We start from the raw sequence: 27240 nt of genomic DNA, 5'->3' as shown, positions 1-27240 counted from the left end.
TTATATCTGCTACATGGAGCTCTCCGAACACTTTCCTTTCTCATGCTGCAGGTCTGGAGGAGCTCTGTGATGGGCTGAGAGTTCAGAAGTCTGGTTTGAGAACATTAGTGCTGCATAACAACCGGATTACTCACCACGGCATGACTCATCTAGGAAGTGTTCTGGTGAGTTGCACTGCGTGTTCATTAAGAACGCTTTTTATGCAGCGACGTTTGCCAATTAGTCTGATGAAGTGCGTAATATGTTAATACATTATGCCCCAATTTTCCAGACAAATGCAAAGACTAAAAAAAAAAGAAAGAAAGAATTGAAAGCAGCATTGTAAAAACCCAGCCCTGTTAAATACTACAAAATATTAACACCACTGTGGTTTTAGTTCATTAGGGACGGAGCAGATATGGACCAGTTTATAAATCAGAATAGAAATGGGAAAATTATTGGGAAACTTATTGTAATTGGTGAAATGGTTAAACTACAGACATTAGGAATTGGGAAAGTGCTAAACTGTAGAAACTGGGAAGTGGGGAAATGGGAAACTATGGAGATTAGGAGAAAAAGAAACTGGGAATTGGGAAATGGAAAACCATGGAGATTGAGAATTGGGAAAATGATAAAATATAGAAACAGGAGATTGGGAAAATGGCAAACTATAGAGATTGGGATTGGGAAACTATACAAATTAGGAATTGGGGAAATGGGAAACTATGGAGACTGGAAATCTATAGAAACTGGGAATTGGGAAAATGTCAAACTATCGAGATTGGGAATGGCAAAATGCTTAACTATACAAATTGGGAAGTAGGGAAATGGGAAGCTATGGAGACTGTGAAATTATAGAAATTGGGAATTAGGAAATGATATACTATACAAATTGGGAATTGGGGAAATGGGAAACTATGGAGATTGGGAAATTATATAATTGGGATTTGGGAAACTATGGAGACTGGAAAAATATAGAAACTGGGAATTGGGAAATGGTAAACTATGGAGATTGGGAAATTGTAGAAATTAGGAATTGGGAAACTATGGAGATTGGAAAATTACAGAAATTGAGATTTGGGAAATGTTAAACTGTAGGAACTGGGAAATGGGAAAATTATAAACTATAAAAGCAGGAAATTGGGGAAATTGCAAACTATAGAGATTGGGATTAGGAAAATTAGGAAACTATACAAATTGGGAATTTGGGAAATGGTGAACTATGGAGATTAGAGAAATTGTGAAATAGGACATGGTAAACTGAAACAACTGGGTATTGGGACAATGATAAACTACACAAATTGGGAATTGGGGAAATGGGAAACTATGGAGATTGGGAAATTACAAAAATTGGAAAAATTATAAGCTATAGAAACAGGAAATGGGCAAACTATAGAGATCGGGATTAGGAAAATGCTAAACTATACAAATTGGGAATTGGTAAACTGGAAAATTGGTAAATTAAAGAAACTGGTAAATTATGGTTGGAAATAAGGGAAATTGGTAAGTTCTAGAATTTGATAACTGGAAAATTGATCAACTAAACTGGAAAATATAAATAATAGATTTCTTTCTTTCTTTTTTCATTCCTTCGTTCCTTCATTTGTTTATTTCTATTGTTTTCTTTTAAATTGGATAAAACAAGCCTCCTCGTCATGCTTATTATGCCATAACATGGATGATCCAGCAATCATTTGCTTGGGCTGATATTTGTTTCAACACTGTGACCAGTAAAAGATTGTCCCTGAAGCTCTGCCATGTCTGCGCATAATTACTTTAGTCTTCTGCACAGTTGTTGTCAGCAACCTTAATAGGTTCAGGTTCTTTACAAATCTTTTTTTTTTTTTTTTTGAGAAAGTTCTTAATCGTCTTCGTGACAGCTCCTGTATTCTTTTGTCGCCGATAGAGTTTGACAGAATGGCGGAAAAAGACCGGGGGAACAAAAAGAAAGCGTCTATCTTTTCCTCACTGGATGGCTTATGTGTAATCCTTAATAATATCCATTCCCCTTTAGTGGCTCTGATTGTCAGAATAAACTGTACCTTTTTGTCATTTGAATGGCGATCCAAATCAAAAGGGTACAAATTAAAGGGCCGCTTTTGTCTCCTCTCGGCCGCTGGCGTGTTCGCCGCGAATCCATCCAGGCCAAAAATAAAGCTGGCTCATTCCATTTCGCCTGCGCTAAATAAGAACAGTTTGATTAAATAATAGATATGTGTTTAGTGGGCTTTTCCATGCGCTGTGTCATTAAGAAGGATAAGTAGACATCCATGCGACCATAATGAATATAATTAGTGCAATGGCTGGTCGTGTCGAATATGACACAGGAAGGGCTGTTATTAACCTCTCTCTCTCTCTCTTTTTCTTTTTTCTTTTGCATTTCTTTATTCCGGGGCTCCTTTAAAAGAAGGCGAGAGCACAAGCGATAAATGGGTTAGTCGGTCAGACGATAAAGCCTGGCTCGTGTCAGTCGACGGTAATTAAATCATGTTCTGCGCCCGTGACGTTTAAGGAATCCCGTTATGTATCGCTGAAACGTCCTCAGTGACGTCGGACGTGTTTTAGATCGCGGTTTGGATGCAGCGGTGATCGGTTACAAACAGTGTCTCGTAAATTAAAATAAACATAAAAATAGGCATGATGATACAGGACACTAAGGTGTTATAGACACTCAGCTAGTTTTTTTGTGGTTTAAAGCAATTCCATCAAATGTGTGCAAATATTTGTGCTGTATTTAGTTTAGTTTAGTGCTAATTTGTTTGGGTTGTTGTTGTATTCCCATTACACATCATCTGCTATTTTACTATTAAACATTTTTAAGATTATTGGTTCACTAAATTACACTGTTAAAAAATAAACAAAATGCTTTATAGAAAGAAATGGTGTAAATGTAATTTTATCAGCTTTAATAAGGATTTAATGGCTTTAATTCGTTTCTTAGCCTTTGTTGAGAACACTGGAAACATTGGACCTCAGCACTAACGATCTAGAGGACAGAGGACTGCATGCTCTGAAGGAGGCGCTCATCTCTAACCGCTCTATTTCACGACTCAACCTGGCCTCGGTGCGAATAACGTGTGAAGGTATGAATCATCCACTTTCCTAGTTACCGTTAAGGTGAAGGCCTCGAGTTTCTCTTCCAGTCCTCCATGTTTCTGCTTGCTCCAGGTGCCGTGGTGTTGGCCGAGTTCATAGCGGAGTCTCGGTTCCTCCAGACTCTGGACGTGAGGCAGAACCTCGTCCTCACTGGAGGCCTGATGGCTTTCGCTCTGGCTCTGAAGCTCAACCACACTCTCGTTCATTTAGACCTGGACCAAAACCCCAAAGAGGAGAAGGTGAGAGAGTGTCAGGTTATTGGGAAATGGGAAACTATGGAGAGTGGAAAGTTATAGAAATTGGGAATTGGGAAACTATGGAGAAATTGAGATTTGGGAAATGGTAAACTGTAGAAACTGGGAATTGGGAAAATGATAAACTATAGAAACAAGAAATTGGGAAAATGGCAAACTATAGAGATTCGGATTGGGAAAATGCTAAACTATACAAATTGGGAAATGGGGAAATAGGAAACTATAGAGATTGGGAAATTACAGAAATTAAGATTTGGGAAATGGTAAACTGTAGAAACTGGGATTTGGGAAAATGATAAACTATAGAAATAGGAAAATGGGAAAATGACAAACTTCCGAGTTTGGGATTTGGAAAATGCTAAACTATAAAAAAAAAAATACGAATTGGGGAAATAGGAAACTATAGAGATTGGGAAATTACAGAAATTGGGATTTAGGAAATGGTAAACTGTAAAACCTGGGAATTGGGAAAATGGCAAACTATAGAGATCGGGATTGGGAAAATGCTAAACTATACAAATTGAGAATTGAGGAAATGGGAAACTGGAGATTGGGAAATTATAGAAACTGGTAAATTGGGAAACCAAAGGAAATGGTACTACATTATGGTTGGGAATAGGGAAATTAGTAAGTTCTAGAATTTGAGAAGTGTGAAATTGCTAAGCTAAACTGGAAAATAATTTATTTAATTGTTTCTTTCCTTCTTGGGAGTGTCTCATTATCATACAAGGTTGTGGACACAATAATAAACCGAAGACTCGAGTTAATCCACAGACGAAGTGGTTGTGAAATATTACGTTGTGATCAGACGTGTGACTTGAGCCCATTGACTTATTATATTGGAACATCGTACTTAATGCAAAGCCTCCTGTTAATTACTTAGTAGGAAAAATTCAGTTCACTAACGGGAATTCACTAACGATGACTGGCTGCAATGACTTCCGAGTCACAGATTCATGACATATAATCTTGTCAATCAACTCCAGGCCTAATGTGAAGGTAACATTTGGTTGTCTTTTCTCTGTATGTTTTATGTACATCAAACAACCTCATTTTGTTTGGTTGCAACAAGTGATCTTCTTCCTGTCATCATGGAAATACAGTGGAACCTCGGCGTACGAATGCCCTCCCTTACAAATTTTTGCCTTATGAATTGAAACTTGCATCGGCATACACAGCATTTTTGCCATACGAACAAACCAAACCAAACGGCGGCTACATCCGAGAGCCCTTCAAAACTTGTTTGTGTCAGTGAAAAGCCAAGTGAAGCCAACCAAAGCGAGTTTACTCATTTTTTAAGTCCTTGAAAGCTGTTTGGAAAGATTCAACCCACAATACCAACGTTGCCTTCAGCATGCTTTTAAATGCTAGGTGATTTTTCGGGTGTTTTTTTGTTGACAAATTGGTGTCGTGGGCAGTCTGTTCTATTTTTAGCCCAAACTTAGCACGTAGCTGCCAATAGGAAACTGCAGAGGTTATGGTTTATGGTTAACTATGGAAGCTAATGAATCTAATGCTGATGTTCTGTGGAGTTGAAACGATTAAACAGTGCAGCTTGTTTCTTTAAACCATGTGATTATTTAGACTTATTTCAGGTTGAGAAAGTTTATAGCCTAAACTTTCAGCTTCGATATTCACAAACCTGCTAGATACGCCAGTACAACAGGAATGTGAAAGCCTCCCCACCCTCACACCCTCCCTTCCCTTCCTTCCTCCACCTAGCCCCCGTTTATATAAAAAAAAAAAAAACACGATGCGGCGGCTTTAATGCACGCCCCAGCTCGATTAGGGGAAAAAATAATTAAGCTCAGTTGCCATCTGTTTGTCATGATTTTATCTCCTCTAACTTATTTGCATATTAAAGCATTAATTAAATTCTCCAAGGAAAGTAACGCTCACTTTAAAACACACTCCAAAGCCTTCGCTCTCGTCTGGAAACGGAACGGTTTTATTTTTGATTTTGTGATGTATTATTTTTTTTTGGTGAGTTTCTTCCCTGTCAATCAGTTGTGCTTTATAATATTTCATAAAGATGGAGCATCTGTCATTTAGAAAGGTGCCGCATTTAAACGCCGACGAAACACAACGGCGTATTATGATCATTTTTAAAATGATGGATTGCTGAAGAAGTTTGTTGAGGGGGGAAAAAAACAAAAAAAAAAAGCGGAAGTCTATCTCACCCCGAAAACGTTCCCTAAATACGTTATACTTTTCGTATAAACTTTACGCTTGTTTCTTTTCATATTTTTTTATGCAACATGATATTAGTAATATTACAAGTAATATTTGTCACATTAATATGAAACAAATCTGTACTTCCACGGTTTAGGTTCGATATCGTAACAGTGTAGCTTTTTTAGATTATATTTGAGTAATATTTTTGCAATAAGCGCTAAAAAAAAGTTGTTGTTTTTCCAAGATGGCCACCCAAAATAGCTAACCAAATTATACAGTCATCGATTATATACGTTTCCTGATTACAAAAGCTTTGTTGTAGCAACGTAACTACCTACGTCATAATAATTATAACAGCAAAAGTCTTAGATACACGGTACAGGTGAAGTAAAAAAAAAATTCTTCTGTTTATTCAAGATGGCCGCCTCATAACTTCAGTTCAATTCAATTTAAATATTATTAATCGCATACACAATGATACACAGTAAAACCTGCAATGGAATTATTATTATTATTATTATTATTATTATTATTATTATTATTATTATTATGATTAGGACTGTCCATGTCATAAACATAGAGTCAAATGGAATAAAAAGAAAATAGGAAAAAGAAAGTAGCTAAAAACAGAATTAAATCAATAAAAATAAATAATAAATAAATAAAACGGAATTATAAAATGAAAAGAATATTAAAAAGAAAAAGAAATATAAATATATTTATAAATATATTAAACAAACAGCATAGGAATACAATGATATATAAAATGATGCTATAAAGATGAAAATATTGATTTTACATATATATATATATATATATATATATATATATATATATATATATATATATATATATATATATAATATAAATGTTTATGAATAAAGTGCAGCTACATTATGATCCGCTTAAGTTTAAACCCTTGGCAGATGCTAACGTTTCATGTTAGTTGTCTTAAAAACCAAAAAAAGAATGTTGAGCAAAAATAGAAATGGTTCGCCAAAAAAAAAAATTAAATAAATGAATGAAAATATTTTTAAAATAAATAATTGAATAAATAAGTAAAAAAGCTAATGTCAGAGAAATGTTTAGTGACAGGTGTTTATACGGAAAAGGTTAAGATGAGATACATAACAGTACATACAGTTAGCATGTTAGCTCTACTGCAGAACTAGCAGAAGGTCAGAAATCAACATGGCTGATGGGTGAAGCCTGAAGAAGAAGAAGAAGAAGAAGAAGACAGTGTAAATTCCACCAAATTAATTCTTTAAGCCATTTTAAGTAGGCATGTTTTACTCTGTGTGTGTGTGTACACTGCTGGGATTTGTCTAGGTCAGGCCACAACATAGCAGAACAAGTGACACTTGTATGAAGTAAATCTTATCATGAGAAATCAGCGGGCGATCAGATCGAGCGTTTCAGACATTCAGTCTTGCGGAATTCCCTCTGGCCTGAGAAAAGTGAAAATTTTCTTTTTTTCATCTTTCAGATGAAATGTGTACGAGGTAAAAAAACGTGTGTGTGTATGTGTATGTGACGCAATTTGGGATGCGCATGTTTAAAAAGGCAGGAAGGTGGCGGGGAGAGAAGAGAAGAGAAGAAGAAGAAGAAGAAGAAGAAAAAAAAAAAACGTCGGTCCTCGGGTCTTTGTTTACAGCGTCTGATTTGGCATGCGTGTCGACGCTCGGCTTCATTTGATCATCGGCCCCTTGTTGGCGTGAATTATTAATTATTTACCCGTCTAAAATATTCATAGAGGGAGTTTTATGAAATGCAGGATTCCAAGGACAAGCTATGAGTGGCTGTAGCAAGGTAGTTGATTCTGGTTTTCTTGTTTGTGTTTGGTATCAGAGGACTGTGTTGACATGATGATGAGCGTCAAGATAGTCTTAGGGCTCGGGTTGTGTCCTGTGAGGGTTTAGTGTGTGTGTGTGTGAACGTGTGAGACCGCAGCATTAGTAAGGAGGCGGTCAGCAACGACCTTATGTGGGTTTGAAGCTCTTAAAGACGTAGCGTAATTGCTGCTGTTAGCGTGAGAAGAGTCGTTAAGCGCACACGGAAAGGAAGCTGGCTTTGCGGGAGACGATGAGATGACTAGACAAAGATTTTGGAGCTCGGAGACGCTCAGGGACGCTCGGGGACGTCTGGGTGGGGTGGAGGGGTGAGTGTCAGGATGGTCATGGTGTCTGAATCTCTGATGGAGGGAGCTGAGTGAGCAGAGACATTGAGAGAGAGAGAGAGAGAGAGAGAGAGATACAGTGAAATACACAGAGAGATAGAGAGAGAGATACAGTGAAATACAGAGAGAGAGAGAGAGAGAGAGAGAGAGAGAGAAATCCAGGGCCTATATATAATCCTTATTAACTGCAGATTTATTTTAAACCTTTAGATTTGTTTTTAGAAATTTTCTTATTTATTTATGAAATACATTGCTCACTTTACAATCACTCATTAACACACACACAAACATGGTGAACTGCATAAGGATGGACTCCACACCCACGCCTACAAACAGCACACTTCAGCATAAACAAGTACACTCAAATAAATACACACTCATGCGCACAAATGGCCACAGACACACACCTCACACACACATTATTATTAAAACAAGAAACAAAAAAAATGCACAACTGCATTGCAGATATCAGCGTTAGCACTGATTACATTACGTTACATTCAACGCAACTGAAATTACAGCTAATGCAATCACAGTAACCGTGGGTTGTTTTGGGGTTTTTTTTGCTGTGATTGCGAATGAGGTTCTAAGTTCTAAGTTGGTGTCATATCACTACTTCTTCTGAATCACTTCCTGGCAGCTTGTAGGGAATAAAAACAAATAATATAAAAAAATAATACATGGATTTTCCGAATTTCTGAGATTTTTCCTTTTTTTAATTTATTTTTTATCATGCGCTACATTAAAACTCTACCGTATAATATACTGTACTACTAAAGCAGTGAACATAAAATAAGCTAAAATCACAGCTAAAAAAAAATTCTTTTTAAAAGGCATCAAATCAGTTGCTAAAAATTGTTAGAATTCCAATGCCTGAAAAAGAAAAAAAATTCCAAAATGATTTCAGGTTTATTTTCTAATATAATATAATGATTGCATAACTGTAAATGAATCCTTCGATCTTAGGTCTTATAATCGGTGAAGTTTAGTGCCACTTAAGTGCTCCAAGGAAGCTGATAAAGTTCTAGCATTATGAGGGAAAAAAATGTTTTTTTTTTAAAAAAAAAACAATTAATAGGAGAACATTTTTGAGAAAGAAAAGCAACCAATAGGAGAACAGGATGCAATAGGATGATGCAAAAGTCACAAGACCGCTATTGATACGGGATCAGGTACGATGAAACGGAAATAAAACACGGTAATAAATAGATCAGGATCAGGAACTGATTTCTGGATCACACTGATTAACGAAGGATGAAGTCCAGCCTTTTCCAAAAGGTCATAAGGAACCTGGAGTCTATCTCAGGGGATTCAGGGTATAAAGTGAGGGACACTCTGTACGGGGTACCAACCATTACAAGGCATAATCACATGCTAAAGACAATTAAGAGATGCCAAGCAACCTACAACATGTCTTTGGATTGGAGAAAACCAGAGAACCCAAAGGAAACCATTGTAGCACAGGGAGAACTCCTTAAACCTCCAACCACAGAGGTGTGGAGCAAAAATGCTGACCACTAAGCCACCATGTCCTTATGATAAAGATTATCCTCATCATATGACAATGTGATGAGTCTAAAGAATCGTACAAACTGGTTTTAGTAAAGATGAATCGATGGACAGATGAATGAAAGTTTTACACACACACACAACTCATTCTACTTTAAAGCAGCCCTAAGCGTTTCTCCTGTCTTTCCTCTTGTACCTTAGCCACGCCTCCAAATTCACCCAATCGTTTCGTCTGGTCTCTCTAAAGCAACGTTTTGTTTTTTGAATCTCTGTCCAAGAAGACAGAAATGTCCGTACGATGGAGTCTTCTGTGAGATGAAAAGCAAAAGAATGATATATGTGAAAGAAAAGGATATATATAACGGATGCGGTTTGATGTCTGTGGAACATTTAAGGTTAAAAAAAAATCCCACAAATATTTTTCGCTCTGAAATTGCCCTACAAACTTTAGAAGAAATCTCTCTTTCTCTCTCTCTCTCTCTCTCTCTCTCTCTCTCACTCGCTCTTTTTCTCTTTGCACCCTCGATCCAAACAGTCTTGCTCAGTTCCTGGTTTATTTTCAGGGGCAAAACAGGCATATTTGCCAGCTGTGTAATTTACTGTGGCGCTCATTTGCATATTAAAGCATTAATTAGCCCCTCAGAGTGCGCGAGCGTGTATAGTGTAATCATTGGCCGTGTAGTGTTTGGGTCGGGTGTTTGTGCCGTCGGGAGCGTGCGGGGGTCTCTGGGTGCTCGTGTTGACCATGCGGTGCATGCTTGTCGGCTTTGTTTCTCTCTTTTTCTCTCTCTCTCTCTCTCTTTCCCCCCTGCTGGAGAGGGGGATGAGGCGAGGTTGCGCTGCTCGCTTTTCCAGCTTTTTCCGGGCTCTTTGATGTGTCACACTCGATCTGTCTCCCTGTCATTTTAATCGCTCTACTTTACCCCCATCAGTGCAGTCAGAGGTGTGACCTACAGTTTCGCAGGAAGGAGGTTGCTTTTTCTCTGCTTCTTCTTCTTCTTCTTCTTCTTCTTCTTGATTTGATGGTGATGGAGGGAGAATAGGAAAGAAAGTCAGAAAGACAAACCGCCATGTGAAAGTTTTTTTTTTTTTGGCCTTTAAAGTGTGTGTCAGAAATCTAAACCGATAAGATGACAGCGCGGGGATGACGATGATAATAAACCTAGCAATAGATAATTGATAAAGGTGAAATAATAATCTAAAAAATCTTTAAAGCGTGTATGTACTTTGAAGTTTTGTCTAAGTAGGTGGTTAAATGCATATCATATCATATAAGAGAAAAAGAATATTTTTACTTCCTGGAATATTCTTATGGCTCATCTTTTGATATGACGGAGAGTCATCTTCCTCTCCGTCTCCTCAGCCCGTCGGATGAGTCGGTCCATCAGAGTTTTTGCATTTCCCTTTGGGCATGTCCTCCAACTCTACGCTCAAGCGCTCCGAGTCACCAGTCAGCCGCTCTGAGGCTCATCTGAATATCATGAAGCCCTCAAGTCACTGCTTTTTTATCGGGGGCTTCATCCGGCGAGAACCTTCCTTCCTTTCCCTTTCAAATATCCGCGCTCGCAGAAGCACCTCATCCCCCCCTTTTTGAATATGGATGCTTTATTAAGTGCGAGTGACGCGATGCCCATCTCGGCGTGTGAGCGAGGGAGGATCTCATCTTCGAGAGGAACTTAGAGAGCTTTCTAGCTTGAGCATTAATCATGTTCGAGAACTTATAGACTTAAAGGAAGTATCAGACGGCTTCGGCTTCCTTTCTGAAGCCACTCATAAAATCGTTGGTGATTTTATTTTTATTAAATGAATAAATCAGGATCAAAAGTTACTATGATTATGTGTTTTTTTAAGGATGTTGTTCATTTCCTAATGAAATGATTTAATATCCTAAAAGTCTAAATTTAATAAGAATATCGAGGTGGTGCATTTATAGGAAAATAATTAACGACATTTAATTAAATAAAGTAATATATTTATTAAGAATTAAAATATTATTATTATTATTATTATTATTATTATTATTATTATTCATCCTAAAACCTTTGATTCATACAGCACAGCAATTTGACTATTTTTAATTTATTAACAGATGACACCTTAAATTTTTGTAAATTCTGTTACGTTTAATTCTGCAAATCTTTCTCTACTTTTATAATAATAATAATAAAAATAATAAACATGAAAGAAACCAGAAAGTCCGGAAAACTTACAGTAACGAAGCACTTACACCAGAGACTCCTTCCATAAGCGTTAAACAAAAACAGCTCCTTCCAGGAAACTTCAAAATATTACCAATTATACATTTTACTGAGGTAAATGAAATACACTGTTGCTATAGAAACGATAACGTATGTATTAGGAGTTTGTATGTTCATAGCTTGAGTAAAGTCAGAGCTGCTGTTATAGAAAACGAATCAGATTCGTCTCTTTCAGCATTGCGGCATAATGTAATATTAATATCATAGAAAAAGGTTATAATCTGTAACTGGTTTATTCGGATAAAACTCAAGAGAAGGCTCTGATGGCGGCGGGAAAAAAGTATATATATATATAAAATGGCGCACGTTTGATGTACATACCTTTCCTTTTGATTTCACTGAAGTGACAGAAAAATGTCCTTCAGGATGAAAAACTGAATAATAAACCAATGGTAAATATTTGAATAGCTCTAATACTTCCATAAAATCTCTTCACTTCTGCTATATAATATATATTATCCACAGATGAAAAGCAGCAATCAACATATATGCAAAGCTCCAAGGCTTGCGTTATGTTGTGTCTGAATTCGGGAAGTTTCACAACAATACCATGTGTTGTGTACGTTTAACACGTCTGCGTGGAATTGTTTTGTCTGTTAGCAGAAACACCTTGACTGAAGTGTAACCCCGCTCCCCTCGCCGTGTCTTCAGCTAACTTTTTTTTTTTTTCTTCGAAACTTCTTTTCTACCTTGACAATTGAACAGATCAATCATAGAGAGAGAGAGAGAGAGAGAGAGAGAGAGAGAGAAGTTAAATCGAGATAATTTCTTTCTCTCCCGTTGCCGTTTCTCACGTGAGCATCCGGTGTCGCTAGCAAGCTCGCTGGGTTCACAGTCCTAAACAATGGCTGAGAAGAACAGAGCTGCTATGAATTAACACCATCACCTTTCAGCTGACACGTTTTCGGTGTGACTTTGAAAAGATTTTTTTTTTTTGCCTCCGTTGCACTCCCTCGCTTTCGCCCTCTGTTTCTCATCACTGGCGTGGATCTCAGGAGTCCTGTATTTGTTCTGCTGTCCCACCTGACTGAATTGGCAGACCGCTGGTGTGTTAGCGTGACCACAGAGGGTATCTGAGGAGGGGGTTGGCTGGGGTAGGTAGTAGGGCACTGCTTGTCCCCGTCCCTGTCACACCGGCCCAGGCTGCCTGGGCACCATGGAGGGGAGATAATTGGATTTGTTGTCACCTCCAGCGGCTGCCAGGAGCGGGCGTCTGCTCTGCTTAGCGATGAAGACATCAGCATGACAGGGACCCTGTGAGAGGATCAGCTGGCATGGCGGGCACCACTAATAAAGTGCCAAGGTTGTCACGTCCAGGCGGGCAGAAGCAGGCCAGCTGTTCAAGCGCCCGTGTCCCAACGCCAGGCCAGAGGGGAGCTGGAGTGGGCATCCATCATTAGTTGGCTCGCCAGAACTCTCGGTTCAGATTGAGCGAGGAGGCACGGGTTTGACCTCTGGCCCTCTTACTTGTGAGCCGAGCTGGGCACTGTGGCGGCACTGGCTGGCGCTGGAGGCCAACACTACGGCTCCGTGCCATTCCGTACTCGCGGATGGCACCTGTTTGGCGATGGGCTGAGATGATGATGGGCTAGCAGGTGAGACGCCCCGGTGGTAATCAGTCCCTCGCTGTCCATCGCTCCATCATCGCTTCGCCGTGTGCCATGTCCTACAGAGTGTGGAGCTTTCTCTTTCTCACACTAAACACAATGCTCCTTTTATTCTGGAGTGTGAAACATAAAGGAATATTCCAATGAAAAATGTGCACGATTTCACCCACGTTTAATTTCCTTACACTAAAGTGACTTATTCAGTTAAAAAAAGTCAATACTTTCATGTTACATGACTTCAAATAACTGTTGCAAACCACATCATGGGTGCAGCTACACTTACTGAGCTACATTTCTTGCATTAGTGTGCAAAACATGCTAATGTGGACTTCCTTCCTCTCTACACCTGTCAATCAGAGCGTTTCTAGCAAGTCTTACGCATCCGGGAGCGTTGTGTATGCGGAAGAGGGCCGATAGCACTTTTCTCTTAGCTAGGAAATTGGCAAATAAGCCCACAGTGAAAAAAAACGTGGTAAAAATACTCCAAAAAAGTGCTTTAAAGATTTATTTGGATGATTGTTATCTTATCGGATAAACAGCAGTGTGTACAGAAACGTAAGAAAAGATCTAGTGTGTCTTGTAGAAGGATAAACACATTAGCTATGTTCCAAGATTGAATCTAAGTAAATTGTGAAGATGACTACATTCACAAGTTTGATCTAGCGCATATGAAACAGGAGGAAGCCGTAGCGGATGCGGCGTCGCATGTATCCCTGCCTGGCCTCCATTTAACAGACTAGTACGAGTGTCCGTAATTGGGGAAAACATGTTTGTCGGGCCTAGACATCTCGGTTTCCCCGGGGATCAATTAGAGAAACCCTCGTTCAGCACGCTCTATTCAAATGAATACCTGAAGAGTTCCTTAACAGCGATGTCTTTTTACAGGATAAACACTCGCCATAAAGACCTCATCAGCAGGAGTGTGGATACATCCAAGCAAAATATTGCGATTTGCTTGGCTGTGAAATTTGTCACGGTTTGGAACTCAGTGGGGAAAGAAGTTCTGACAAAACGACGATGATTTTAAATACCAACCATATCACAGGCTCTAGGGTCCATGTAGGCTTTTATTTGCATGGTTAAGTTGGACTAAATGGCCATAACCTGATTATGTTCTCATTTATGTAAATCCAGCCAAGTGCATATTAACCGAGCTTCTATCGCCAGGACTCGGAGAAGTGTCTTGCACATGTTTTGTGGTTATTAAGGACGGAATTAGTGCTTATTTTCCTCGTAAGAGGGTACGGACCACCGACTAAACCGCTAGTTTATTAGTTAGTGCATTACCGGAGGTGTGTGTTACAAACTTATTAGATTTACAAAACGATCATCATAATAATTGCTGCACATTTTATCTATTTCTGTATGAGGAATAAATCAGGATGCTGTAAGAGGAAAATAATCAACAATGCGGTGGTGGGATTCATTTTCCAGGAACAATAAGATCTGAAGTGTTTAATACACCAAATTAATTATTATTACTATTATTATTATTATTATTATTGTTGTTGTTGTTTTTATCCATTTATATTTACAACACATCGTTTTTATCCATTTATAGTTACAGACACAGCATTTTTATCCGTTTTTAGTTCGACACATCATTTTTATCCGTTTTTAGTTAGACACATCGTATTTATCCGTTTTTAGTTAAACACCGTTTTTATCGGTTTATAGTTACAGACACATCGTTTTTATCCGTTTTTAGTTAGACACATCGTTTTTATCGGTTTATAGTTACAGACACATCATTTTTTATCTGTTTATAGTTACAGACACATTGTTTTTTATCGGTTTATAGTTACAGACACATCGTTTTTATCCGTTTATAGTTACAGGCACATCATTTTTATCGGTTTATAGTTACAGACACATAGTTTTTTATCGGTTTATAGTTACAGACACATCATTTTTTATCGGTTTTTAGTTAGACACATTGTTTTTATCTGTTTATAGTTACAGACACATAGTTTTTTATCGGTTTATAGTTATAGGCACATCATTTTTTATCTGTTTATAGTTACATACACATCGTTTTTTATCCGTTTTTAGTTAGACACATTGTTTTTATCCATTTTTAGTTAGACACATCGTTTTTATCCATTTGTAGTTACAGACACATCATTTTTATCCATTTGTAGTTACAGACACATCATTTTTATCCATTTATAGTTACAGACACATCGTTTTTATCCATTTATAGTTACAGGCACATCATTTTTATTCGGTTTATAGTTACAGACGCATCGTTTTTTATCGGTTTATAGTTACAGACGCATCGTTTTTTATCGGTTTATAGTTACAGACACATCGTTTTTTATCTGTTTATAGTTACAGACATAATTCTTTATCCGTTTTTAGTTACAGACACATAATTTTTATCGGTGTATAGTTACAGACACATCATTTTTATCCGTTTTTAGTTAGACACATTGTTTTTATCCGTTTTTAGTTAGACACATCATTTTTTATCCGTTTTTAGTTAGACACATTGTTTTTATCCGTTTTTAGTTAGACACATAGTTTTTTATCGGTTTATAGTTACAGGCACATCATTTTTATCGGTTTATAGTTACAGGCACATCATTTTTATCTGTTTATAGTTACAGACGCGTCGTTTTTTATCGGTTTATAGTTACAGACGCGTCATTTTTTATCGGTTTATAGTTAGACACATTGTTTTTATCTGTTTATAGTTACAGACATAATTTTTTATCTGTTTTTAGTTACAGACACATCATTTTTATCCATTTATTGTTACAGACACATCGTTTTTATCTGTTTATAGTTACAGGCACATCATTTTTTATCTGTTTATAGTTACAGGCACATCATTTTTTATCTGTTTATAGTTACAGACACATCGTTTTTTATCGTTTTTTAGTTAGACACATTGTTTTTATCCATTTATAGTTACAGACACATCATTTTTTATCTGTTTTTAGTTACAGACACATCATTTTTTATCCGTTTATAGTTACAGACACATCATTTTTTATCCGTTTATAGTTACAGACACATCATTTTTTATCCGTTTATAGTTACAGACACATCATTTTTTATCTGTTTTTAGTTAGACACATCGTTTTTTATCTGTTTATAGTTACAGACACATCATTTTTTATCTGTTTATAGTTACAGACACATCATTTTTTATCTGTTTATAGTTACAGACACATTGTTTTTATCCGTTTATAGTTACAGACACATCATTTTTTATCCGTTTATAGTTACAGACACATCATTTTTTATCTGTTTATAGTTACAGACACATTGTTTTTATCCGTTTATAGTTAGACACATCATTTTTTATCCATTTATAGTTACAGACACATCATTTTTTATCTGTTTATAGTTACAGACACATCATTTTTTATCTGTTTATAGTTACAGATACATTGTTTTTATCCGTTTATAGTTACAGACATATCATTTTTTATCCGTTTATAGTTACAGACACATCATTTTTTATCTGTTTATAGTTACAGACACATCGTTTTTTATCTGTTTATAGTTACAGACACATCATTTTTTATCTGTTTATAGTTACAGACACATCATTTTTTATCTGTTTATAGTTACAGACACATTGTTTTTATCCGTTTATAGTTACAGACACATCATTTTTTATCCATTTATAGTTACAGACACATCATTTTTTATCCATTTATAGTTACAGACACATCATTTTTTATCCATTTATAGTTACAGACACATCGTTTTTTATCCGTTTATAGTTACAGACACATCGTTTTTTATCCGTTTATAGTTACAGACACATCATTTTTTATCTGTTTATAGTTACAGACACATCATTTTTTATCTGTTTATAGTTACAGACACATCATTTTTTATCCGTTTATAGTTACAGACACTTCATTTTTTATCTGTTTATAGTTACAGACACATCGTTTTTTATCCGTTTATAGTTACAGACACATCGTTTTTTATCCGTTTATAGTTACAGACACATCGTTTTTTATCCGTTTATAGTTACAGACACATCGTTTTTTATCCGTTTATAGTTACAGACACATCGTTTTTTATCCGTTTATAGTTACAGACACATCATTTTTTATCCGTTTATAGTTACAGACACATCATTTTTTATCCGTTTATAGTTACAGACACATCATTTTTTATCCGTTTATAGTTTTTTTATCCGTTTTTTTAAAATCTGTTTTTAGTTACAGACACGTTGTTTTTAGCCGTTTATAGTTACAAACACATGGTTTTTTTAATCTGTTTTTAGTACAGACACATGGTTTTATTTGTTTATAGTTACAGGCATATCGCTTTTATCCATTTATAGTTACAGACACATCGTTTTTATCCATTTTTAGTTACAGACATCGTTTTTATCTGTTTATAGTTACAAACACATTGTTTTTATCCGTTTTTAGTTACAGACACATTGTTTTATTTGTTTAGAGTTACAGACACATGGTTTTTTTTGTTTATAGTTACAGGCATATCGCTTTTATCCATTTATAGTTATAGACACAAGGTTTTTATCCGTTTATAGTTATATTCACATGGTTTTCATCCGTTTATAGTTACAGACACAAGGTTTTTATCCGTTTATAGTTATAGTCACATGGTTTTCATCCGTTTATAGTTACAGACACATGGTTTTATTTGTTTATAGTTACAGACACATGGTTTTCATCTGTTTATAGGTACAAACACATCGTTTTTATCGATTTTTAGTTACAGACATGTCGTTTTTATCCGTTTATAGTCACCGACATATCATTTTTATCCTTTTATAGTTACAGACATATCGTTTTTATCCATTTATAGTGACAGACACATCATTTTTATCTGTTTATATTTACAGAAACATCGTTTTTATCCATTCATAGTTACAGACACATCATTTTTACCCATTTATAGTTAGACATATCGTTTTTATCCGTTTATAGTTACAGACATATCATTTTTATTCATTTACAGTTAGACACATCGTTTTTATCTGTTTACAGTTACAGAGACATAATTTTTATCCATTTATAGTTACAGACACATCGTTTTTATCCGTTTATAGTTACAGACATATAGTTTTTATCCATTTATAGTTACAGACACATCGTTTTTATCTGTTTACAGTTACAGAGACATAATTTTTATCCATTTATAGTTATACATATTGCTTTTATCTGTTCATAGTTAGACACGTCATTTTTATCCGTTTACAGTTATAGACACATCATTTTTATCCGTTTATAGTTACAGACACATAATTTTTATCCATTAATAGTTACAGACATGTCGTTTTTATCTGTTTATAGTTACAGACACATGGTTTTATTTGTTTATAGTTATAGACATGTCGTTTTTATTTGTTTATAGTTACACACATCGTTTTTATCTGTTTATAGTTACAGCATCACATAGCCAACAACATAACACAAGTGTGTCATGTTACCAAGAAACCAGGAAGTGCAAACTTGCACTGGAGTCTCCTTCCATACATGTCTACTTACATTTACTAAAGGTTGATGTCGAATAACACTATTATACAGCACACAATAAATCCCTGACTATAAAATCATCATGTATTAGACTGAGCACATAAATAATCTCTCCAGCTTGTGTTCTCAGGGCACGAAGCAGAAACCTAGATTTTTATTTCTTGATTCTCACGGCCCTCGGTGCTGTCAGTGGGCAGCGGCGTAAAACTCTCCGGGCTTCGTCTTTGCTTGTCTCTCGTCTCTGTCTCTGTCTCTCTCTCTCTCTCTCTCTCTCACACACACACACACACACAGTTCAAAGAGATGGAGAGAGAGAGATCATAAATAGGGCACTGGATGTGAAATACAGGTGTGTCGCATCGAGCCTTAAATCACACCCTGTCACAACAGACTACACACTGCTACCTTTAACATCATGACAACACTTTATTAGTTTCATGATTACGGTTTTGTATAACAGGATGTTTTTATTTCACACTAAAAGTTGTGATGCGTATTGTGTATCATTAAAAGAGAAACTTTTGAAAAATGGACACGCTTCCAGAGTTTAATCACAATTGCTGTTAAAGTGGCAATGGTTTTTTTTTTTCATATAAATGATGACAGGAAGTTTGTTTTATCCCCTGATTGATATGCTTTGTGACTCTTTTTAGCATTTTGTCATTTAAATATACAGAATGTAATGAAGCTGGAGAAAAGGACTCTTTTTTCTTTTTTTAATTTATTTCTTGACCAAAATCCCAGGTTAGAGAGAGATCCTCAGTAGGATTTTTATGATTACTCGTCCACCTGCAGTACCATGAAGGAACGTATATCTGCATACATCCAGCTTACAGATGGTGCTTTGGCGTCACTGACTCCTAATCTTCATGGCGTGCATTAAAATGAGTCGTTAAAATCAGCTCCACGCTTCCTTTCGCTTCCTCTCGCCTTTCCTTCTTCACACTGCCTGATTCTCATCGCTTCCCAGCTCTTTTCTTTTTCTGTCTTTTACACTAGAATATTATGTATATTATTTCCTTATTATTCCAGTGCTGGTTTTCTTTTTAGGAATCAAATGAGATCACGCGTTTATTTTAAAGCGCACGTAAAACATTGTTGTTTCTATAGCAACGGCTTATTTGCATTCACAGGCAGACGATATACTTAATCCTAATAATAACAATAATAATAATAATAATAATAATAATAATAATAATAATAATAGTTATTTGGCAAAAAATAAATTATTCAAGAGTTGTTGATATGGATAACTTTTTCGTTGAGGACATGTAAAAAATAAATAAATAAATAAATAAATAAAATAAACAAATAAAAAAAACAGAACAAGTCTCCAGTTCCAGAGTTTATGCTTTAATGTGCCTTAGTTTTTTTTTTTATTATTTATTTATTATTCTATTTATTTAAACATTTATTAATTCAAAAAATCATTAATTAAAAAAAATGTTTTTTAATTTATTTTTATTTTCTATCTCATTAAACAAAAAATAATTTAATCATGACACAGTTTTCTTCTGCTATGAGAAGCAGATCAGAACAATAATGATCGACATCACAACAACTTCATCGCATCACCCCCAATCGTTGATTCTTTTCCTATAACAGCGTGTCCCGAATCTCTTTATTCCACTCAAAGCCCAACACTTAGCAAGATCCGGCCTTCCCGTTCAGCCCTACAGTCATATTCCTCTTGCTTCCAGAAACAATTACAGCCATCTTTCTCCTCCAGTTAATATCTCACCACCTGAGATTCATGAAATGTCTGAAACAGAATTCGGAGCTGTAACGTGAATCACGGGGTGAACAAACAACATGGTGTTTCTTTCTGTGGTGCATCGGAGAAGCTGTCGGGTCAGGACAAAAATCGTCAAATATCTCCGCTGCACTCGGGGAACGAAACCCGTCTGGAGCTTCTCAGTTCTGCCGTGATATTTGAATACGAAGCTGTGGAGATCAATTAAATAAGCAGCGGCTGTGGTCGCTAGCACTCGAGTCCCAGAGGTCACAGCGGGGTCGTTTTCCAGCACTCGTGCCTGATAATCGCTGCAAATCACGGCTTTCTTAAGCGCCAGGGCTCACCTTAATTACTGGTGCTGGCGTGAAATTTCACACTGCATGCAATGCACAGATGAAAGCAAATTGATAATAGATGACTGAAAGATACTTCTTTTTTTTAAGAGGGAAAGAGAGAGAGAGAAGACTCTGGACCTCGCTGAACGCTGTGTGAAAGGTACTCGGTACGACGTCTCAGTTTAACGCCGTACTTTATTTCATAACTTTATTTTGACACGATGTCACAATGTTTTCGTGCCACGCTTTTCTGCGACTGTCCTCGTTACTAACCGGGCTCTCGTTCCCAGTTCCTGTCGTCTTTAACAATATGTTAATGGGCTAATTATGAGAATCAGTCATGAAATGAAACTGCTCGTCTGAGTCAGAAAATTGAATCGCGTTTGATTGACGCTTGTGAACTTTTTTCTTTCTCTGGTTTCTGCATCCAGATTCTGACTAGTTCACAATTATTACATCACAGCACTCTCCGATCCGATTGGTCAGAAGGTGTTTATTCGTTTCTTCTGAGAATTGCTCGCTAGTTCCGACAGCACAGGGTTATGTTAAAGTATCAATATTTTTTTTAAAAAACGTGAAAACTTAAACATGATCCACGTCGGATTGCGAAATTAATGCAAAACTCTTCATATTCATACGATTTTTCAGACTGACCTCAGAATTTCTTCAGATTTGAGCTGAGGGGTATCGTGGGACTTCATCAGCCGAGTTTAAAGCCAGGAATTCAAGAACAGCACAAAAATCTCAACAAGTTGCTTTGTATAATTTGTGTTAACAATAATAAGAACAAAAAAAACTGCAGCAAAATCAAATATTTTTGGTTACAAAAAAATTGCTGTGCTGTTATTTCAAAAAGAAAAATATATAAATGTTAGTGATATGCAGCAGCTTTCTGTGTATTTAAGCCTAAACTTGAAAACAGTAGGTTTTCCTCCACAGGAAAGTCTTCAAAGATTCATTTGTGATTTCTTGCCTATATAACAAGTGTTTTTGTTTGTTTGTTTGTTTGATTAACCTGAGCGAGACGTTATGAAGAAACGACTGGCATAAGGTTATGTGTAAAGATTAAACGTAAGATTATACTATTCAACGTAAACAGATTTAAGAGTCTGAGCTCAGATCGTTGCAGATGATGGATCAGACAAATCGAACGAAAAATCAAGATCAAGATCTGAATACTGCAGTGTACACTGAGGCTCTCTTGCTGTATTCGTGTGGCCAAAACCCTAGAACAAAAATTTGCTTAAAATTAAAAAAATAAAAAAAAAAAGATGTTAGAAAAATTAGAAACAATAAATAAATAAATAGATAGATAGATAGATAGATAGATAGATAGATAGATAGATAGATAGATAGATAGATAAATAAATAAATAAATAAATAAATAAAAGACCACACAAGTTTGCCCCCCCCCCCCCCAAGTCGCGTCAGGATCCGAGCCTGGACCTCGGAACGTCCATTTCGCATACAACAGTGACATCTACAGTCCGAGTCGCTTCCTGACGCGGACGTGGAATAAGATGGATGAGGGAATACGACTGTGTGTGTGTATAAGAGACAGAAGGAGGAAATAAATGGCTGGTAATTACAGCTCTTTATGTTATCGAGTAGAAAAATCCAGACGTTTTAAAGTGCATTTTATTCCAGCTAGATTTTATCAAGCAATTGTTTCTTTTATCCATAATAATAATAATAATAATAAAGTCACAACACAATCAAACAGACCAAAAAAATGTTTTTAGCATTTAAAAAAAGTGCAGCTTGTTGGATTGGATTTTTTTTTCATATAAATTATAAAATTTCTGTATTTTAAAAGTTTTATACACAATAAAAAAAATCATTTCTATTTCCAGACCTCACATGCTTTTAATTATTTTTTTTTTTTATTTGATTTAATCCATATCGATAATAATCTGAGCGTGGATAAAATGAAAATAATGCAAATAAATAAAGACTAAATAAAATGCGACGCATGCGTAGGCCTACTTGTTACTGGCATCTGAAATGTTCGGTAATTTACATATATTAGCATATAAAGTAATTGGCACAGATGCCAAGAAAACAGTGGAAAACAGATTAATTGTCATCCACCAGCCATGGTGACACAGTTAAAAATGAGGCCCCCTTTTTAAGAAGCCAATTATCAGAAAGTTTCTGAAGTAGCCTTTCACGTCTCACACACACACACACACCTTTTTTCTCTCTGGATGCATATCCCCTACACATTTCTCCACGAATGTTGATATTAATATTGATATTCACCTGCTGTCTTTACACCATCGGCTGGAGCATGTACATGTTAGATATCACTCTTTTGAAAGGTAAATAATACACACCTGGTGTGTGACACACAATATATATATATATATAGGAATTTGGAAATGTTTAGCAGCCAGTAATTCACATTTGGAGGGGAAAAAAACAGAAAGACAGAGAAAGGGCTTAAGATAACATATGGATGCTGCTTTATATGTGTATGTATACACACACTCTACCACACACACACACACACACACATATATATATATACACACACCGGTGATAGATTCAGCTCTGGCGTGCCGCAGCTCTACTTTTAGCCCCTGTAATAATTGGATAGTGCCTCCATTTATAAGGCTGTCTGAGGGAATGCAGAGCTAACAAATGAGCTAGTTTAGTTGCCAAGACCGGAGCAGAGCAACTTAAACGACTCCTTATTTTTTCTTCTTCTTCTTTTCACTGCTGTTGTGAAACGGAGACCTTAAATAACACCAAGAGATCTTTTGCCTCGAACGAACGGGAGCCGGGAATGATTTATGGATATAGGAATAAATATGTATGGATCTTAATTCTAGAAAGATATATATATATATATATATATATATATATATATATATTAACGATAAATAATACACACGTTAAGCACAGTCATGGTGTTTGATGAGTGTTTGTGTAAAGGATCATTCGGCTCTGTGAGACCCGAAACCCCTGGTGCTGTGCGTGGGCCTGTTCTCGCTCCCGCTCCCGCTGCCCCTCAACGCGCAGCCTTATTTGTACTTGTTAATGACTTTATAATTCGTGGCCGGCAGGAACCTGCTTTCATCCCGATTAGTTCAACAGCCTGGCAGACAAAAAAAAAGTGGAACAGTGCCAGAAGGAGCGAAGGACCTAGTACCACCGAGTCCACCTTCTTGTCCATCTGCGTCCTCTGGTGCAGGATCGAGAGATGAGCATCGATCCCTGTGAAGATGTCAGGAAACGTTCTTATGCTAGCTGAGCTTAAATGTCACGTTAAAAGTGACATTCATGAAGCCTCAGAGATCTTTTTCATCATGAGGGGTCTGATGGGTGAAGACACTGAGCGAGACAGTTTCCTGAATATCATGGTCAAATCAGGAGACCCTGGATATATATATATATATATATATATAAATATATATATATATATATATATATATATAAATATATATAAATTTTTTTGTATATTTTACCTACAAGATGGTTTGATCTCGGTGAAGACAGGGTGAAGCTTTTTTTTCCTCCCCACACACACACACACACACACACTCCTTCCCCTCTGTTCGTCTTTTCCTTGTATCCACCCAGCACCCCCCGTCTGTGCGTCTTTTGCATGCATTGTCTTTGAACAATACGCTGTTTGAACAGTGCGCTCGTGAGGAAACAGGCGCGCTAGCTCGCCGCCTCGCCTTTTATCACCCGCTTCTCCCAGTGACGCTATTAAAGCTTATGTTTCATTAAAAAAAAGAAAAAGGGGGACGCAGCCAACAGGAGACAGACGAGCGCGACTTCAAACGTGCTGCCATGACGCGCAGACAGCATCTCAACCGAGAGGACAGACAAAGCAGGGCCGAAAGTGTGTCTGTCTAACTGTGTACATGTACCTGAGAGGTGTTAAATCATTAATTAGGACAATTCCAAACATCTTCTCATCCAGCTTTCGTCTTCCGAGCGTGCCTTTGTTAATTCAGAATCCGTGACGTTCGAGATTTCCAGCTGTGATCCGTCTGTAAAGCAGGGGTCAGACTGTAAATGTAGGTTTAAGGAGGAGTGTTGGCCAGGGCTGAGCAAAAGTTCTGGCCCATCAAAATAAAATAAAATAAAATAAAAAGTAATTAAAAATTAAAATAATTAAATACCTAAACTAGCTCAAAAAAGTTTCATTTATTTTAAAAAAACAAAAAAACAAGGTCACATTTAGTATTTTATCTGTTTTTGAATCTTTTTAAAAATTTATTTATTTATTTATTTGGCCACTATTTTCTCAATAATCCAAAATCATTTCTTCCTTCAAAAATCTCTCATGATCGCAATATATGAAATTATTAATATAATGAATAAATTCATTAATTAATTTAAAAAATGATTCTGAGCTCCAGCTTCTGTCTTTAATTTCTTTTCTGTCTTTAATTTCACAAAAATTGAATTTTTTATTGATTTTTTTCTGATGTGATTACATTTGTTACTTGGTTTGAACCTGATCTGAGACAAAAAACCCTGATGCTATGCAGTTAGCTAGACAGCTAGCTAGACAACCTCTGAATGTATTAGCATAACTAGTAGCTTAGTGTAAATAAGTGGTAATGGTCCGTCTGAAAGTTTTACAAATGTGTAAAGTTTCTTTTCTTTGTTTCTCGTAGTTTCTTTGTTTTCATTCAAACTTGTAACTTTGTCGCGGCTGAAGTGGTTCGAGTTGCGAGGACGCTGTTGCTAAGCAACCAGCGAATACAGGGCTAATGACCAAAACTAGCTAGCAGGTTACCTTTACATCTTTTCTGTAAATAGTGTGACGCCTCAGTGACAGTAAGAGTGACGGCAGGAATGTCAACAGTTTCCTCCAACGTGTCAATAAACGATTCTAATTAGACGGTAAATTCCACGTGAGCTCGAGTCTAACCCGTTTTGAAAAGTTGAGCGATTGCTTCTCGGCTGTCAGAAATTTCTGATGAACGTGGAGAATCTTTACACAAAGACTTGAACACGATGAGACTGGGAACACTTCGGGAGAGTGGGCGGGGTTTCAGGGTTTGATGACGATAGTTATTAGCGATATAATGACACTTTCACAGTGTTTTTTTTTTTATAACGATGGGACAGTGTCATCCCCATGCAGGTGTGAAGGTCACAAACCTCCAATCCAAAAAGTGACCTAGAAAAAGTCAGCAGTTCTGAAGTTTTGAGCCAGTGTAACTTTTGGCCCAGATGTTGATGAGTCTCCTGGAGACTGAGACGAGGCCTAAGCGATGTGTGTGTGTGTGTGTGTGTGTGTAGGATGCAAGGAGTGGGTGCGTGAGCCAAGCGGAAGAGAGCGCATGGCAGAGCCGAACTCTGACTCTGGCAGCGGAGGTGTGTTTTGCAGCCGTGGAGCTGCTGCTCCAGAAGGCGGTGGCTGTGCCCGCGGCGGGTTTCCCTCCCCGCGTTGGCACTGCGCGGGTGGCGCGGCGCTGCTGCTGCAGCGAGCCGATCGTGCCCTCTGTCACTCATGGGGAGCGGCCCCTGTCCAACTGTCACTTCCTGACAGGCTGATAATCAATCTCTTTATTAACTGCTCTGCTGAAAACAGGCTGGCACGGCGGGCACCGCCATGGCACCGCTCCGCCGGGGTCGGGAGGTTGGCACGGTGGGGATCGACCGCTAAAAACACACCGGTGGCTTCGGAGGCCTCGTCATCCCCGGTGATAATTTATGAGCAGGGAAGTGTGTGTGTGTCGCCCGCGCTGTCCGCCAGCCAGCTACCCACCTACAACTACTACTACTGTATCTGTGTCTGTGTGTGTGTGTGTGTGTGTGTGTTTCTTTTTCTTTCTATCTTTTGTTCTTCGCCAAAAATTCAGCATCAGTGTTTACAGCCTTGTTCTTTCACATACAAATCCCTCCTGAAGTCAAACTGATGAATAACTAAAAACCGCGACGGTTGAGCCGCGTGGCGTTAAATATTCACGCTGTTTTCTTGTTCGCAGGACGACTTTCTGATTGAAACCCAGAAGAATCTACTGAGCAGGATCTCTGATCTGTGTGCGGCGAACACCGAGGCGGCCTCGGAGACGGACCGGCGCTCTGCTACTCTTTTAACGCGAGACGACGTCGATGGCGAAGATGAGGAGGAGGGTAACTGTGGTGAAGATACAGCTCCGTGTACGGCTCCCCAAATCCCCACGCCAACACTCGCAAGCGAATAATAATTCTTTTGCAAATAATGATAAACTCCAAATCTGTGTAATAAAGCCGAAGCCTTTCGCTCTCTAATGAAGCCGTGGCCTTCCTGCTGTTTCCGGCCTAATGTTCCTGTCGAGGGAAGTTTTTAATTTTTTTTACAAGCCTAATATGAATCGCCTCGGAAAAAAACAAACAGAAACCTTTTCTTTCTTGCTTGCTTTCACGCTCTTTCAGTCTAGATGTTTCAGGCTAGATCACTTCATTAGAGCTCTGTGTAGACAATCCTGTTTGTCAGCCTTCCATCTTTCACTAATACACACACACACTTTAAGAGAAAGACCAAAGTGTGTGTGTGTGTGTGTGTGTGTGTGTGTGTGTGTTAATGTGGTAGAACACCACACAAAAACCATGTTTCTTTTCACTTGCTGAAGGAGAAAGAGAGAAAAAACAAAACGCAACGCGTGGGAAGACAAACATATGTGAGGACGA

The 27240-nt window shown here is 37.3% G+C and overlaps 1 protein-coding gene across 1 annotated transcript; it reads left to right on the top strand.

The window, feature by feature from the left end:
- Positions 1-3128: 3128 nt before the first annotated feature.
- On the top strand, positions 3129-26817 carry LOC131359417 (protein phosphatase 1 regulatory subunit 37-like). The gene is made up of 2 exons (XM_058399290.1): positions 3129-3314; positions 26556-26817. Exons 1-2 carry the CDS (start codon positions 3129-3131, stop codon positions 26772-26774), a joined length of 405 nt encoding a protein of 134 aa, XP_058255273.1. The 3' UTR covers positions 26775-26817.
- The last annotated feature ends 423 nt before the right edge of the window (positions 26818-27240 follow it).

The sequence above is a fragment of the Hemibagrus wyckioides genome, linkage group LG09 (assembly GCF_019097595.1).
Source record: "Hemibagrus wyckioides isolate EC202008001 linkage group LG09, SWU_Hwy_1.0, whole genome shotgun sequence".
Classification (NCBI taxonomy): Eukaryota; Metazoa; Chordata; class Actinopteri; order Siluriformes; family Bagridae; genus Hemibagrus; species Hemibagrus wyckioides.
This window is presented reverse-complemented; position numbering and strand designations above follow the sequence as displayed.